The sequence below is a fragment of the Paroedura picta genome, chromosome 8 (assembly GCF_049243985.1).
Source record: "Paroedura picta isolate Pp20150507F chromosome 8, Ppicta_v3.0, whole genome shotgun sequence".
In the NCBI taxonomy this organism is placed as follows: domain Eukaryota; kingdom Metazoa; phylum Chordata; class Lepidosauria; order Squamata; family Gekkonidae; genus Paroedura; species Paroedura picta.
The window spans coordinates 19,082,933-19,099,217 of NC_135376.1; the positions used below are offsets into that span (position 1 = coordinate 19,082,933).

The window sequence follows — 16,285 nt, forward strand, 5'->3', positions numbered from 1 at the left end:
TCTGTTCTTGTTTTGCTGCCAAAGGGAAGACACTCATCTTTGCATGGTATTTGTTAACAGTGCAGATTACTGGACTGTAGACTTTTATTTTCTCTTGGAAACATTTCCATTTTACAGGTGACTGGATCCAACATAGTCAAAATGACAATGAACAGAGAAGATGCACTGGCAGTAAGTTACCTAAAACTATGTTTGGGACAATCTATTGGGTACAGTAACATGGGATATGAGCGAGAATACTTTGTTTATCAGTTCATTATAGTATGATTCATGTAAAAGTCCTCTTACAACTTTGTGTGTGTGTGTGTGTGTGTATGAGAGAGAGACAGAGACAGAGAGAGAAAGAGAAGTGCTGTCAAGTTGCAGCCAATTTACGGTGACCCCAGCACGGGATTTTCAGGGCAAGTGAGAAGCAGAGGTGGCTTGCCATTGCTTTCCTCTGCAGAGTCATCCTTGATAGTCTCCAAGTGCTAACCCTGCTTAGCTTCCAAGTTCTCACAAGATCAAGCTACGCTAAGAGTCTGTTGCAAGAGTGAAAAACATTTGCCCTCAGCCCTCTGGAACCTGTCTTCTGGGACTGCAGTCCCTCCATACCAGCAGAAGTGGGAGTTTGGTGGAGGCAGTATAGCTTGCTTGTAAAACACTTACCTCCTATGTACAAGATCCTTTGTTCAATCCCTGGCATCTCTGCTCAAAGGCAGCCGGTATAAGAAAAGACCTTGCAGTTCTGCAGCATCGCTGCCAGTCAGAGAAGATATTATTAAACAAGATGTTCTGATGGTCTGACTTGATATACAGTAGCTTCGTATGTTGCAGTGTTTGGACCTAAGTTCTTGTGGTTATGTTCAGAAGGTGTAATGATGCGCTGTTCTTTGCCACGTGTTCCTTAGGCATCCGAAGACGAAAATCTAGCAACAGCCTGTCGGAAGAGGAGCTTTGCAGAAAACGGATGAAAAGTATTGACACTATAGGTAAAGGAGTTGTTCAGTTAAAGAAAATAGCAAGTGGAGGCCATCTTTTCCTTGTTATTTTATTTACTGGCTGTTGTGTCTTCCTTGAAGGAGCACAGGGCCGTGTGCACTATTCAATCCACAATTCAACTCAAACATGAGAGCCAGCTTGGTGTAGTAGTTAGGAGTGTGGATTTCTAATCTGGCAAGCCAGGTTTGATTCTGTGCTCCACATGCAGCCAGCTGGGTGACCTTGGGTTCACCACGGCACTGATAAAGCTATTCTGACCAAGCAGTAATATCAGGGCTCTCTCAGCCTCACCTACCTCACAGGGTGTCTGTTGTTGAGAGAGGAAAGGGAAGGCGAATGTAAGCTGCTTTGAAACTCCTTCGGGTAGAGAAAAGCGGCATATAAGAACCAATTTTTCTTCTATTTCAACCTCCTCCATTTATCTTCCTAACAACTCTGTGTGGTAGGTTAGGCAGAGGGACAAAGTCTTCATAGCTGAGTGAGGACGATCAGTGACATCCTATGTAGAGCTATTCCAGTCTATCCCAACTGATTTCAGAGTATAGCTGCATTGCAGATTATCATCATCATCATCATCATCATCATCATCATCATCATCATCATCATCATCATCATCATTATTATTTAATTTGTAGACCACCGTTCTACAAATAGTTCTCAGGGCGGTTTACAACATAAATAGTTAAAACACAATAAAATCCCCATAAAAACCCCAATTAACATCAACAAAAGTTACATATAACATATAAGCGGCGGTGGTCACAATTCTGATCTTAGTTACCTGACTTCCTCCCAAGTTCAAGATTGTGGATATCTCTAACCTGAGTCTGACACTCTGACTGCAGTGTCACACTAGCTCTTTTTAATGATGGCTTAATAGGGGGTTAGATTCCTGGAGGATAGATCTATCAGTGGTTACTAGTCATGTTGAGTAAACAGAATGGCCATATGCAAAGGCAGCAAACCTCTGAATACCCATGCTAGCATTAGGGAAGGCCTTGGCTTCTGTGTCCTGTGGTGGGCACCCTAGAGGAATTGGTTGGCCATTGTGTGAGACAGGGCGTTGAACTAGATGTATCCCTGGTCTGATCCAGAATGGCCCATCTTATGTTCTTATGATATCTGAAGATTACATTTTAACTAACACATATGTAATAAACATTATAGCTAGGGAAACTGTTTTTTTTTTTTGCAAGAGTATTGAAATACCTGATTTAAAAGTAGAAATATTACTTCATTTATTTACTAACCTTATTTTTAGGTTTGGATGCATGTAGGATTAACATATCTTTGTGAATGTCCACCAGGGGGTGATGTTTGACTGTTTCAATATTTTGTTTAATACATAAATCACAGAGAAAAAACTCTGCAGGTTGCTACATGGGCAGCACAGTCTAAAAACTCTTTCCTGAGAGTAAGCCTCATTGAAAGGATCAGATTAAGGTTGCCATAATCCAGTTGTTGTAATGAAGGGCAAGTTCAAGGCTTAGGGCCTACTTTCTAAAAGTCCCCTCCCCCACCCACACACCTTGGCCTAAGCCAAGCAACTGTATTATTTACAGCAAGAGGAAATACAATTTGCACCATTGGATGTGGTACTTCCAAGACCCCTAAACACCTTTCCCAGGTCCAGAGTCTGAAGTTGGGTGAGAGGTTTGAGTCTGAAGAGGAAAAATGGCCTATCATCATGTTCATTAAGAGTGCAGCTCTCTGGTCCTTGGCCAAATCTGGTTTAGCAGAAGGTAGCTCCTGCGCTCCTGATGTCACAGTCCCATAAGTTCTGACCTCTTGCAGAATCTGGCCCAGCCTCTGTTCCTCAGAAGCAAGCCTTCAGCGTGAAGCACAGTTCTTAGGGTTGCCTTCCTCACCAAGAAGTGGTTTCAGCCAACAGGCTATGAGAGTCCATATGGGGAGAAATCTGCTTGAATGGAAAGCAATGGTCTAGAGCAGTAGTCCCCAACATTTATATCACCGGGGATTGGTCAACTCTTGACAATTTTACTGAGGCCCGGGGGGGGGGGAGTAGTCTTTTGCCGAGGGATGTCGCCACCGCCTGAGCCTTTGCTCCACTTGCTTTCCAACCAGCACCCCTGACTTCCCACTGCCAACTGGGGGGTACTGCCAGCAGCAGCTGTGCAATGCCACACCAAGGGGGAGCCCCAGCCATGACAGACGCCCGAGAGTACCAAAGGTGAGCCAGTGGCAGAGTGGCAGGGCAGCTCCCGAAGCAGCAGTCAGGGAGGAGGATGAGGAGGAGCCGCGGCCTGGTACCGACTGATCCATGGACCGGTCCCAGTCCCCAGACCGGGGATTGGGGCCCACTGGTCTAGAGACTCATCTCCTTCCCAGGAACTTATTCCACTGAAGATGGTCTAGGAGGGGGAGTCTGCACCAGACAAAAGTCAGCAGTCAACAGAAACAGTTTAGCAACGAAGTCCTGAATGCAAGTTCACTGGAACTTGCTTTCTTCCCACATGCTGCCTATTACTTTTTTAGCTGAGGCCTTTCAGTAATAAAGCAATCCCTGTGAACAAGCACAGGAGCTTCTGAAAAGCTGCCCCCTACCCCTTTCCAAAATGGCCAGGCCTCATATGGCCAGTTCCTAACTACACATACTCCTCCTAATATGAGAGAAGAATAACTGATTTTTACTCCACTTTTCACTACCTGAAGGAGTCTCAAAGCATCTTACAAACACATTTCCTTTCCTGTCCTCACAGCAGACACTGTGAGATTGGTGGGGCTGAGAGAGCTCTGAGAGAACAGTTCTGTGAGAACAGCTCTGTGACTGGCTCAAGATCTCCTAGCTGGCTGCACGTGGAGGAGTAGGGAATCAAACCGGGTTCTCCAGATTAGCGGCTCTTGCTCTTAACCACTACACCACACTGGCTTTGTTCCACCCAACAGCCTGTATTTTCAAACCTCGACTTTGCTCTCTTAAGGTTCTTACTTGATGAAGGTGTCCTTTAGGAAAGAGACTCAGTTACTGGAAACAGTGATATTTGTTACAGTATTATCCTGCCCTTCCAAAAAGCTGAAGTCATGCCTGGTTCTCCTCCCTTTGCTCCACTTTATCTGAACAGTCACCCTGTCAGGAAGTTTAGGCCAGGAGAAACCAATTGGCCCAAGGTTACACGTCAAGTTTCACGGCTCAGGTTTGATTTGGAACCAAGATTCCCTGTGCCTAGTCCAGCATACTGGACTACAATTGGCTCAGATGACTTCAGTGATAAAGCACATGCTCTGATTGGTGGGGCTCCATTCATTGTTCCAACTTCTCTGGTTAAAGAATCTCAGGAAAGGCCTCTGAATTTGATCTTGGAGTGGTGATCCCAATGAGAAGACATGGTACCGGACTAGACTGACGCATTAAAGCAGCTTTAAAGAAACAAGTAGCTGAAGAAAGATAATTATGCAAGATATCTACAACTAATTATCACGAGAACGCATGTGCCTAAGTTACTGCATAAAACCAAAGAGTAATTGGAAGGTCTTACCTAATTTACAAATGTAAGAGCAGCTATGCTGGATCAGTCCCTCTAATCCAATATCCTGTTTCACATAACCAACAACCCGTTGCCCTGGGGCAGCAATTAACAGAGCACAGAGGCCAAGCCCTTTCCTCTTCTGTTGCTTCCTACCCTTGGTATTCAGAGGTTTGCAGTCTTAGAATATGGCATATCAGAAACAAAGACCAGGAGCAGGCAATATCTTCATACAGCATGACCTGTTAGAAGTTCAGATTTATCAGTGCTGGCACAGACAGAAAACAATTTGATACAGCATTTGATTCTAGCTGTAAATCTGGGAAATCAGAACTATGACAAGGTTCCCCATTAAGTTCTGATGGGTAAACTAGAGAATTGCAGATTGGATTTTTGGATGGATAGGTGGATAGGGGACTGGTTGGAAAACCATACCCGTATTGTAGTTGTCAATGGTATTTCATCAGATTGGAGGGAGGTGAGCAGTTGGGGTGTCACAAGGTTTGTTACTGGGTCCGGTATTTTCAGCATTTTTTATCAGTGATCCGGACAAGGGGGTAGGGGACTCCTCATTAAATTTACAGGTGACAGTAAATCGGGAGGAGTAGTGAACACCCCAGAAGATACAATTCTACAAGATACTGGAAAAGTGAGCAAATGAGAAAAAGATGGAATTCAATAAGGAAAACTGCAGAGTTCTACATCTGGGTCACAAAAATGAGAAGCAGGCATACTGGATGGGAGATACACTTCTGGGTAGCAGTGTGAGTGCATGAGATCTTGGGGTACTTGTGGACTGTAAGCTAAATATAAGCAGACAGTATGATGTGGTAATAAAGAAGGTGAATGCAGTCTTGGGCTGTATCAACAGAGGCATCACATCAGAATCACAAGATGTCATAGTCCTGCTATATACTGCATTGGTCAGACCACATCTGGCATACTGTGCAGTTCTGAAGGTCTCACTTCAAAAAGAATGTGGACAAAATTAAGAAGGGGCAGAGGAGAGCAACAAGGATGATCTGGGGCCAAGGGACCAAGCCCTGTCAGGAAAGGTTGAAGAATTTGGGACTGTTGAGTTTGGGGAAGAGGAGGTTGAGAGGGGACATGATTGCTCTCTTTAAGTATTTGAAAAGTTGTCACTTGGAGAAGGAGAGGGATTGCTTCCTGTTGGCAGCAGAGGAGAGGACCCAGCGTAATGGGTTCAAACTAATGTATTGGCTAGATATCGGGGGAGGGGGGAATTCACAGTCAGAGTGGCCCAGCAGTACAGTCAGCTACCTAAGGAGGTGGTGAGTTTCTCTTCACTGGCAGTCTTCAAGCAGTGGCTGGACAGATGCTGATCCTGAATCATAGAATAATAGCATTGGAAGGGACCTCCAGGGTGATCTAGTCCAACTAACCCTGGACAATGCAGAAGCTCACAACTACCTGCTCACCCATGGTGACCCCAATTTCATGCCAAAGTGATTTCTCCACCAAAAATCTCCAGAATCCAGCCTGGCCTGGGGGGAATTCACCTACCATCCCACAGCAGGAATTAGCAATTCCCTGAGAATGCAAGGAAGGGCCACAAGAGACAAACACTGGCACATCCCTTCCTGCCCACCCACTCACAATCTGCCTGAGTTCATAAAATCAGCATTTCCTTTAGGCTGATCCGGTAGGCTAATCCTGCACTGAGCAGAGGGTTGGACTACATGGCCTGTATGTCTCCTTCCAAACCTAGGATTCTATGTACAAATACAAGCCCATTCACATAGGGATATCCCAAAGCAGGAAGCACTGTGAAAATTCAGGATGTAGCTAATGATATTCATTACAGACAAAACTTAAAATGTGCACATTTTCCAAGTAGTCATGGTAACTGTGGTATATTGTTTCACATTGCAAATATGAATCAACGGCTTATGTGCAGGTGACTTGTGCCTCCTGTTTCCATGTTTTCTATATAAAGAGATGAGATTCTTTGCAGTGAGATGCAGAAATTTCTCTGTGTATCCATCTACCTTTGTAGTTCTTTAACACAGGAAGTTGCCTCAGAAGGTTTGACGCTTTTGCACAAGAAGTGGAATATAAATTTAAGAAATAATGGAAACATTTCCCACCGCTTCTTGTGCCTTGCACAGAGCTGAAGACTTATTTATACAGACTGGGAAACAATGTCCTAGGGACCCTTCCGTTCTTAAGAACATTATGAAGAGCCTTTCTGGATCAGGTGATGAGTGTGAAATCGGTAGTGTCTCCCTAATGCTTGGAATTCAGACATACTCCTTCTGAACATGGAGGTTCCATTTAGCTACTTTAATTAGTAGCCACTGATAAAGCTCAAAACACCTGAACAAGGAATTTCTGGGGATGTTGGGCTAACACTTTTGCTATATTATTTACAAGCTGTTTGGTTTCTTTATGAAACTGCCCATTCCACCCATCAGAGAGAACACAGCAGCTTTTGCACTCACGGTTGCATAACAACCAGTCATAAATTGGGAGGGAGGGAGACACCCATGACTTTCCTATGGTCTGCTGACTTTTCCAGCTCATTTCAACTCTGAGTTACCTTGTCAGATTTGACCCAGATATAGTTACTGCAAAAGATCACACAAGCATTCTGAAGTTGTTACCTGCGATCACGCCATGGCAGCTGGCAAATACCTTTCCTGGGGCATACATTAGAAAATCCTTTTCACTGCAGTCGGATCACGTGCGACTAATAGAGAGCCAAGAACTTGTTCTACGAGTCCAACAGTTTCAGCTGTGCTTGGTTCTTTGCGATTATAACACTTTTCAATCCTGATTAAAAAAAAAAACAGCAACCCATATTTGGACTCCTGAAAAAAGTCTGACTCTTAACATCTTCTGTCGCAGCAGAGGCTGGGAAAGTGCCTTTCTCCATAGGTTCTGCTTTCACACATTTTATGGCACTGCTCATTTCTGCCAACACCTTGAAGAAAGAAATAGCAATTAAAATAATTATGAGACCCGATATATCCCAACAACTCCTCACCAAAGACAGCTTGATGTAGTGGTTAAGAGCAACAGCCTCTAATCTGGTTATATACCTGGTGTAAACCGTAATAACTATCTACTACTACTACTAATCTGGAGACCAGGGTTTGATTCCCCATTCCTCCACATGCAGCCAGCCGGGTGACCTTGGGCTAGTCACAGTCCCGTCTGAGCTGTTTTCACACAGCAGTTTCCATCAGAGCTCTCTCAGCCTCACCTACCTTCCAGCCTCACCTACCTACCTCGTCTGGAATATTATGTACAGATCTGGTCACCACATCTCAAAAATGACATTGCAGAGTTAGAAAGATGTTTAGGGGGGTGGAGCACCTTTCCTATGAGGAAAGACTGCAGAGCCTGGGGCCTTTCAGTGTAGAAATGAGACGAGTAAGGGGGAACATGATAGAGGTTTATAAATTATGCATTGGGTGGACAGAACTGACAAAGAGAAATTTCAGCCTAAGGGCATCCAATGAACCTGATGGGCAGTAGGTTCAGGATGCACGAGAGGAAGTACTACTTTACACAGAGTGATTGAATTATGAAATTTGCTGCCAGAGAATGTAGGGATGACCTACAGGAATAGAAGGGAATTAGATAGATTCGTGGAGGATAGGTCTATTTTTTAAATTTTATTTATAATTTGATTTGTATACCACTTCCGGGGCCCCCAGGACCATCAGAAAATTCATACCCGCCAAGCATAGGGAGGCATAGGGAGGTGTGGTCCCACAGGTAGGTAGGACCCAAGCCATGTATAGCCTTAAAGGACAAAACCAAGACCTTGAATTTGATCCAGAAACCAGGAGACAATATTAGGAGAATGCCTTGGCCTCTATTCCCTGTTGTTGGTGCTCAAGAGGAACTGGTTGGCTGGACTAGATGGACTGCTCATCTGATCCAGAAGGGTTCGTCTTTTCTCATGTGTTCATGTAATACAGAACTGTATATCAAAGATCTAGCCTAGCTATAGTTTCGAAGAATCGTTTGAACTGTGATAGCATCGCAGTATTGGAAATTACCTTATCATCTGAGTGTTGATTGATAAGTCAGACACCTGTTAGACCAGGCATCATGTGAAATGAGATAACCTTCAAACATTCTGGAGTGTATGGCAGAACTGCTTTGATCTCTGCATAGAACAACTACTCCTTTCCTCCATGCTTCTTGTCTTGGCTTCTCTTTTTCTTTATAATATGCAGTCACAAATATTTTATCACTGAATAAAATGAAGTTTTGCCACTGTTTCTTTTAAGATTCTTCTTAACTGGCAAGGATAGTTGGTAACCAGAACAGCATGTGTGTGTAGATAGAGGAGATACATTTAAATTTTTGAAAAAGAAAAAGTAACCTTGTCAAAACTTTGTGTTAACAATACATGTAAAAATGTAAGCAAACTGGAGATTGAACTAAAATCCAGAGTTATCTCAGGGTAACCACGTAACTAGGTAAAAGTGTGGTAAAAGAACAATACTGTAACACTGCTGCAGAGTATGGAACATATTGTGCCCTTAATTTGCCTTCCAGTAATTACCAGTACACCACTAATAAATAAAAAGGTACACTTCTGAATGAATCCCCCTCCCCCACAGAAGACACCTGGCTGATGTTTCTGAGATGTCTTTAGTATGCCCTGGATATTTCACTCGCTTGTTAGCTTGGAATAATTGAAAACAACAATCACAGAATTGGTTTTGATTTTGAATCCTTTTCAGATGGAACAACAGCTAAAGCAATCCTAACTGATAGGCAGCTGATGATCCTTGGAAAGAAGATGGGTAAAGATTGGAAAGTGATTGGCATTCAGTGTCTTAACCTGTCCATTGAAGATATCGAGCAGATTGAAGCAAAAGAGGAAGACATTAACATGTATAAATTCAAGATGTTACGGAAATGGAGGGATTCTGAGAAGAATAAGGGGACTGCACAATATTTACATGGGTGCCTAAATGGTCAGGTATCCCACGAAGTGACAGAAATTCTTGAAGGTAAATATATAAACTCTTCTTCCTTTGTTTTTCTTTGATCATTCAGACCAGCCTTTCTCAACCCTTAGACATGAAGGCACACTTGAAAATTCGTGGCATAGCGGAAGCGCTGTCAGCTGGCCACACCTCCCTGCCATGCCCCCTGGAAGTGACATGTCACCCGGAAGTGATGTCACCCAGATGGAACCAATGCTTCATTAGCACGTTTTCTGCCACAGATGATGCACAATGGAACAGGGCACCTGGAATCACCAGTCCATGTGAAACTTTCACTGTAAAGACAGGCTTTTTTGAATTCGCAGAAAATCCCTCTCCCTGCCACCAGAAGGTATCTTTGCCACCCCCTGAGTTAAAACAAGCAATAACGCTTCACCCAAAAAAGGCACCCCCAACCCCAAGGAAGGACTCACCTCACTCGACTCCAGCCACCAGCAACAAAGCATGTTGACAACGTGGTAGGAGCCTTAGCCTGCAAAGGTTTGAATGGCCAGGGCCCCTCTCCTTCCCACTCACTGATCTCAAGGTGACAGAGATCCGTTCCCTTGGAGAAAATGGCTACTATGGAGGATGGAATTTACGGAATTATATATCTCTGGGATCTCTCCCCTTGCCAAAATCCACCCTCTCCGTGTTCTACCCCAAATCTTCAGGAGCTGGCAGTCTTAATAATCATATACAATACCTGCCTTAACGATCTCCATTTTATACTTGCTCACCACAAAGCTTAACTCACAGCAGTAAACCCAGAGTCTTTACACTTACTGCCTTAAGAACATCTGCTAACTGATAGAAAGGTTTACACTTTAAAAGAAACCTGTTCCCCCAAAATCATAAGATACTGCATGGGTCTACTCAGTTGATAGAAAAGGCCTCAGTTGATAGAAAAGGGCTGTCACAGGAAGAAAAATCAAGCAATCTTGTGCAATGTTCCTTATTGCAGGCCCAATAAGAGATTTCCCTTACTCTTCCCTAGAGGATATGTGTGGGAGAGAAGAAGGCTGGCAATATGTACTAACAAATCTATATGTTAATTTAATATAATGATGCTCACTCAGTAGCTGTTTGACATGCTGCCTGTGGTTCTTCCCCAGTGTGGGAGACTTCCTGTGTTCCAGATAAGCCGGCAAGGTCATGTTTGGCGAGTGGTTCCTGTGCTTTCCCCACTGCACTGGGTCCAGATTGAGGACCAAATCAGGCTCAGGATTTTGCTTCTCACTTCAATTTATTTTATTTATATTTATTTATTCGTATTTATATATCGCCCTCCTTGAAGGCTCAGAGCGGTTTACATATAACTGAAACTATGCATGAAACCATACATATAATAACATTAATATTATTAATTGATAACCGGGTGACAGTATAACATAACAGTATATCATAACATAAACAGTGGTAACTCGAACAGGTCCAGGAGTCTTCGTGGGTTTCTGGGGGGAGGGGGGGGCAGGGGCCCTGCAGATGTTGGTTCGTTGGCCTGGCCTCAGCCAAATGCCTGGTGGAAGAGCTCCCTTTTGCAGGCCCTGTGGAACTGTTTTAGTCCAGTCAGGGCCCTGATCTCCTCTGGGAGCTCGTTCCACCAGGTGGGGGCCAGGACAGAGAATGCTCTGGCCCTGGTCGAGGTCAGGCGAACTTCTTTTGGGCCAGGGACCAGTAGCCGGTTGGTGGCGGTGGAGCATAAAGCTCTTTTAGGGGAATAGGCAGGGAGGCGGTCCCTCAGGTACACTGGGCCCTGACCGCGTATGGCCTTGAAGACCAGAACCTTTAACCTGATCCGGAATTCAACTGGCAACCATTGCAATTGATGTAGTATGGGCTGGATGTGGGATCTCCACGGTGTCGCTGTGAGGATCCTGGCCACTGCATTTTGGACCAGCTGTAGTTTCTGGGTCAAGGCTAAGGGCAGGCCTGCGTAGAACAAGTTACAGAAATCCAGCCTGGAGGTGACCATCGCGTGGATCACTGTGGCTAGGTGTTCTGGGGCCAAGTAGGGCGCTAGTAGCTTGGCAGAGATGGAAGAATGCCAGCTGTACTACCTTCGTGATCTGGGCTTCCATTGTGAGGGAAGCATCCAGGATCACACCCAGGTATCTGGCGGAGTGAGCCATAGTAAGCTCTACGCCATCCAGGGAGGGCAGCCGCGCTTCCTCACATGGGCCCTTCTTACCCAGCCACAGGACCTCCGTCTTTGAAGGGTTGAGCTTCTGGCGAATCTGCTTGAGCCATCTCGTCACTGCTTCCAGACCACTGGCTAATGTTTCTGGGGGAAAGTGAGGGCGGCCATCCATCAGGAGGAAGAGCTGGGTGTCATCTGCATACTGATGGCTACCCAGCCCAAACTTCCGTACCAGTTATGCGAGAGGGCACATGAAAATGTTGAATAGAATAGGAGAGAGGACCGCTCTCTGTGGGACTCCACAAGTATGTTGTCGGCGGTCCAATGTTCTCTCTCCTATTGCAACCCTCTGACCACGATCCCGGATTCTAAAGCCCTAAACTAGGGGTGGCCTAACTGTGGCTCTCCAGATGTTCATGGACTGCAATTCCCATGAGCCCCCTGCCAGCATGGCCGATTGGCAGGGGTTCATGGGAATTGTAGTCCATGCACATCTGGAAAGTCATCATTTGGCCACCCCTGCAAACGGTCTGTGACCTTTGTACCTGTGGGACTGCCTCTTCTACTATGCTCCTCCATGATCAAGGACACAGAATTTGCTCAAGATCCCCAGCACCAGAGAAATCAAGTTCGCCTCAACCAGAGCCAGAGTTTTTCAACACAGCCTGGTGGAACTCTGTTTCAGGCGAGATCAGGGCCCTGTGGGACATGAAACAGTTCTGCAGAGTCTATAAAACAGTTGTTTCACCAGCCTATGGCTGAGGCCTAAAATTGTCTCCGACAGTATTTGGCCTCTCTACTGAATGCATTTAACAACTCTAGATTATTATCAGAACATATGCAATTTTTAATAGCAGGAATCTTAACATCAAGAATGCACTTTACGTTCCCTGCTCTCCCGCCAGAGAAAAGGTGGCAACTTTGGTACAATTTTTAACTTAAATTAATTGGACTGATTTTGAAGTGATCTTGAAGTATATTTATATGTATGTGTCCTGTAGAATGTTGTGAGCCACCCTGAGCCCTTGGGGAAGGGGAGCACACAAATCTGAAAATAACGCTACCTTTGCTGGAGGGACTGGAGGACAAGTGAGCTGTGAGGCTCCCTGAGCTGTGGGCCTTACACCAGGGATGGAAGTAAAGGCCGGTCCCCTCTAACAGCCGCCCCCCACACCTTTCTTTACAGCCTCTGCATTCTCATCCTAAATTTTGGACAGCTGCTAAGAAGAGAACAGCACATCCAAGAAGAGCAGGTAGCTGACGAAACAGGCAGAAGAAGAAAGCAAGTTGACGATGGAGATACATTATCTCCTCATCAGCTTGTTTTCTTCTGCCTGAAGAAGAGAAGAGACCAAACATAACCACAGAAACCACAGCAGGAACTGAGAAAGCTGTCTTTAGTGGAGTGGTACTCTCTTTTCTCTAAAGCCAACTGTTTGTTCTCTGGACACCTTGGGGATCCCATTTTTACGCAACGTCTTCATGCTGCGGGCTAAGGTTCCACATTGAGGAAGAGAGACAAGTTTATATCCACTCAGATACTCCAGTAATTTTGTACAGTAACATATACATATGTTGGTTGGGGTGGCAAACAGCATACAGTGGTCATGTGGTTTTTCTGGTTGCTTTCAGTTGCAAGTGAGTTGCAGGACAAGTAATTTCATAAGCATCCTCAAGCCTCAACCGACTCATGGTGACCCCTCATGGAGTTTTGAAGGCAAGAGGTGAGCAGAGGGAGTTTGCCTTTGCCTTCTTCTGCATAGCAACCCAGGTCTTGTTTGGTAGTTTCCCGTTTAAGTATTAATCGTGGACAGCACCTCCTTAGTTGCCAAGCTCAAGCTAGCCAGCGGTTATCAAGTGTCCCTGATTCAATATATATGGATCCTCTGTAGACATTTTGAGTGAGTTACAGTTCTGAATGTTTTTCTTTGCGGTTCATTTATGCATCTCCACAGAATGCTAGAATGCTGCACTCGCACATTACCATTTCCGCACTGGGAATTTTGCTGCCCTGGCTCCCGTATGGGAGCACAAATCCAGGGTGGATGAGGTACACCGGACCAAATGTTCTCCCGTGCGGGAGCAGGAAGAGTCAGGGCAACCTGCCTTGACTCAAACTGAAGCCTCCAGTGCAGAAACAGTTCCCAAAATCCAGTTTCCACCTACCTAAGAGACAAAGGATATGTGGTTCTTTTGTGTACAGAGCCATGTCACCTCCACCCTACCCTGCACACTGTGCTATTTCACTTTTATCTTAGAAGCAACATGTCATGCAGCAGGAGGTGAATATTCTGGTTACTAACGAAAGCACCCTGAACGTGTGGTTTGTGTTTTAGCTCATGTTTGAACAGAGCATTGTGATGTCATGATTGCCCTGAGGAGCTTTGCCATTTCTTGCAGTGCTGCGAATTCTTTCATCACCCACATTCAACTGAAGCTTTTATTTTCTCCTGGGGGGGGGGACCCACTTGTGCTATTATTAGATAACTGTGTGAGTGTAATGTGGTTCCCGCCCTGAGATACACAGAAATGTTAAGAAGGTGACATAATTACCATGTGATCTGAAAGAATGAGGTGACGCGCAGTAGCAAATGTTATTAACAGGTTAGGTTGTTCTTATTTGCCAAGGAATCTTATTTGCTTAGCTTCTGTCTGTTCACGAGATGGCTTAACTATGGAAAAGGCCCAGTTAAGGCAATAGAGTTATATCTACATTTAAATAATCCAGGATCCACGTGGCTTATATTTTCCTTAGCTCTTTTCCTCTTGGACCTTTCTCTGGGTTCTTGTTTTATTCCACTGGTGTTGGGAAGGCAGGAGAACTCTTACTTCCTACACTGTCAAGATCTAGGGCATTGTTGCATATTTAGCGTATTTTCTTTCCAAGCCATTCAGTGCAGCAGATAGAGGCTCTTTCTTCCTCCGTTGTATCCTCCCAGTAATCCTGCGAGGGTAGTTATGTTTCAGAGACAGCGGCATGTACAAGGTTACCCAGTGACCTTCAAGACAGGGTGAAGATTTGAACCTAGGTCTTCTGAGTCAAATACACCGACACTAAATAGAAAAGAAGCATCTACTATCACCAAGAAGCATGCAACCCAAACTCTGGCTGGTTATTTCAAAGCAGGGCCTCGCTATAAAATCCTTATAGTTGTTGGGGAATGATGGGAAGACTTTGTTTCAGGTAAACAGGCTAAGTTTCTGCCTCCTGGACACACCTTGATCCCTTCTTTTTAAACATGGCTGTGGTGCATGGGGAGAAAGAACTTTTGTTTTCACATCCTTAGAATGCAGCACAGAACCATAGTTCCACAAACTGAGGATATATAGTTGTGCTGGGGAAAAGGCTGCAGCCACTTTTCATTGTATGCCAAGCAAAGAAGGTGTATTGTGTGCCTGGGAGGCACAAAACTCCCATTGCACATCTGATGCAACATCTTCAAGTCACCCACCGAGAAGTATGAGGACTTCGCTATGGGCTGTAAACCTACCTTTCCTCTGTCGTCGCATATAGTTGAGTCAGCTTGGTGTAGTGGTTAGGAGTGTGGACTTCTAATCTGGCGAACTGGGTTTGAATCCATGCTCCCCCACATACATCCAGCTGGGTGACCTTGGGCTTGCCACGGCACTGCTAAAGCTGTTCTGACCAAGCAGTGATATCAGGGCTCTCTCAGCCTCACCCACCCCACAGGGTGTCTGTTGTGGGGAGAGGAATGGGAAGGCAACTGTAAGCCGCTTTGAGACTCCTTTGGGTAGGGAAAAGTGGCATATAAGAACCAACTCTTCTTATGAAATTCCACTTTCTTCCAGCATGATGCAGTGGTTAAGAGCAGTGGACTCTAATCTGGAGAACTGAGATTGATTCCCTGCTCCTCCACAGGAAGCTGCCTGGGTGACCTTGGGACAGTCTCAGTTCTCTCAGAACTTTTCCAGACTTAATTACTCCACAAGGTGTCTGCTGAAGGGAGAGGAAGGGAAGGTGCCTTGAGATTCCTTAAGGCAGAGAAAAGTGGGATATAAAAACCTACTCTTCTTAATACTCCATCTTCTTCCCCTCTCTTTCCTTGATTTTACCAGTTCTCTTTTTTAATCCCCCGGTTCCCCTTGGTCTACTGCTTCCTGATCCTTCTGAAGGTTTCACCACCACCACCACAGAATCTCTTATTCATTTTAATATAGAGAAGAGGAAAGAAGCAGAAGTTTTGAGATGGAACACACGAAAAATTCATCGGACTCCTCTTTAAACACAGGGAAGCAGGCATAGAGGAACCTTGCCCTCACAACAGCCCTGGGGTTTGAATGAGCAATAATATTATCTTGTACACATTATCAGAAATTTGAGCCTGAATGCAGTATCCTCTGAGTTCCAAACTAAATATTACAGTACCTGTGGGTGTGGCTTAGGGATGCTGGCACCATTTTGGCGCTGAAAGAACTGGGAATGCTTTCCCAGTTCAGCTCTTGAAAAGAAATGAGGGGGGACGAGATGGTCTAGTCCCACCATTGCTACCCTCATAGAATTTTTAAAAGTCTATTCTAAGGTCTAAAACTCGCCCAACCTGTGGGGTGGGAGCTGAAGTGAATCGTGAAACCAACTCTTATCTGAAACATATTGATAGCTGGGCAGTTTTTTAGGGTTAGGATCACATTTGATTTTCTGTCCTTTAAAATAATAAAACACCCTTTCCAGTGAAGTAGTTTAACAT

The 16,285-nt window shown here is 44.9% G+C and overlaps 1 protein-coding gene across 4 annotated transcripts in view; it reads left to right on the top strand.

Annotated features, from left to right (window-relative positions):
• The window catches only part of CARD8 (caspase recruitment domain family member 8), a 39,233-nt gene that overhangs the window by 18,676 nt on the left and 4,272 nt on the right, over positions 1-16,285 (top strand). For all 4 annotated transcript variants that reach the window (XR_013233434.1, XM_077348568.1, XM_077348570.1 and 1 more), the window contains 3 exons: positions 118-171; positions 891-971; positions 9,191-9,463. Coding sequence is in view for 3 of the 4 variants with exons in the window: in XM_077348568.1 (XP_077204683.1) it covers positions 118-171; positions 891-971; positions 9,191-9,463 (408 nt within the window). In the remaining variant the exon portion in view is untranslated. The remainder of the gene's footprint in view (positions 1-117; positions 172-890; positions 972-9,190; positions 9,464-16,285) is intronic.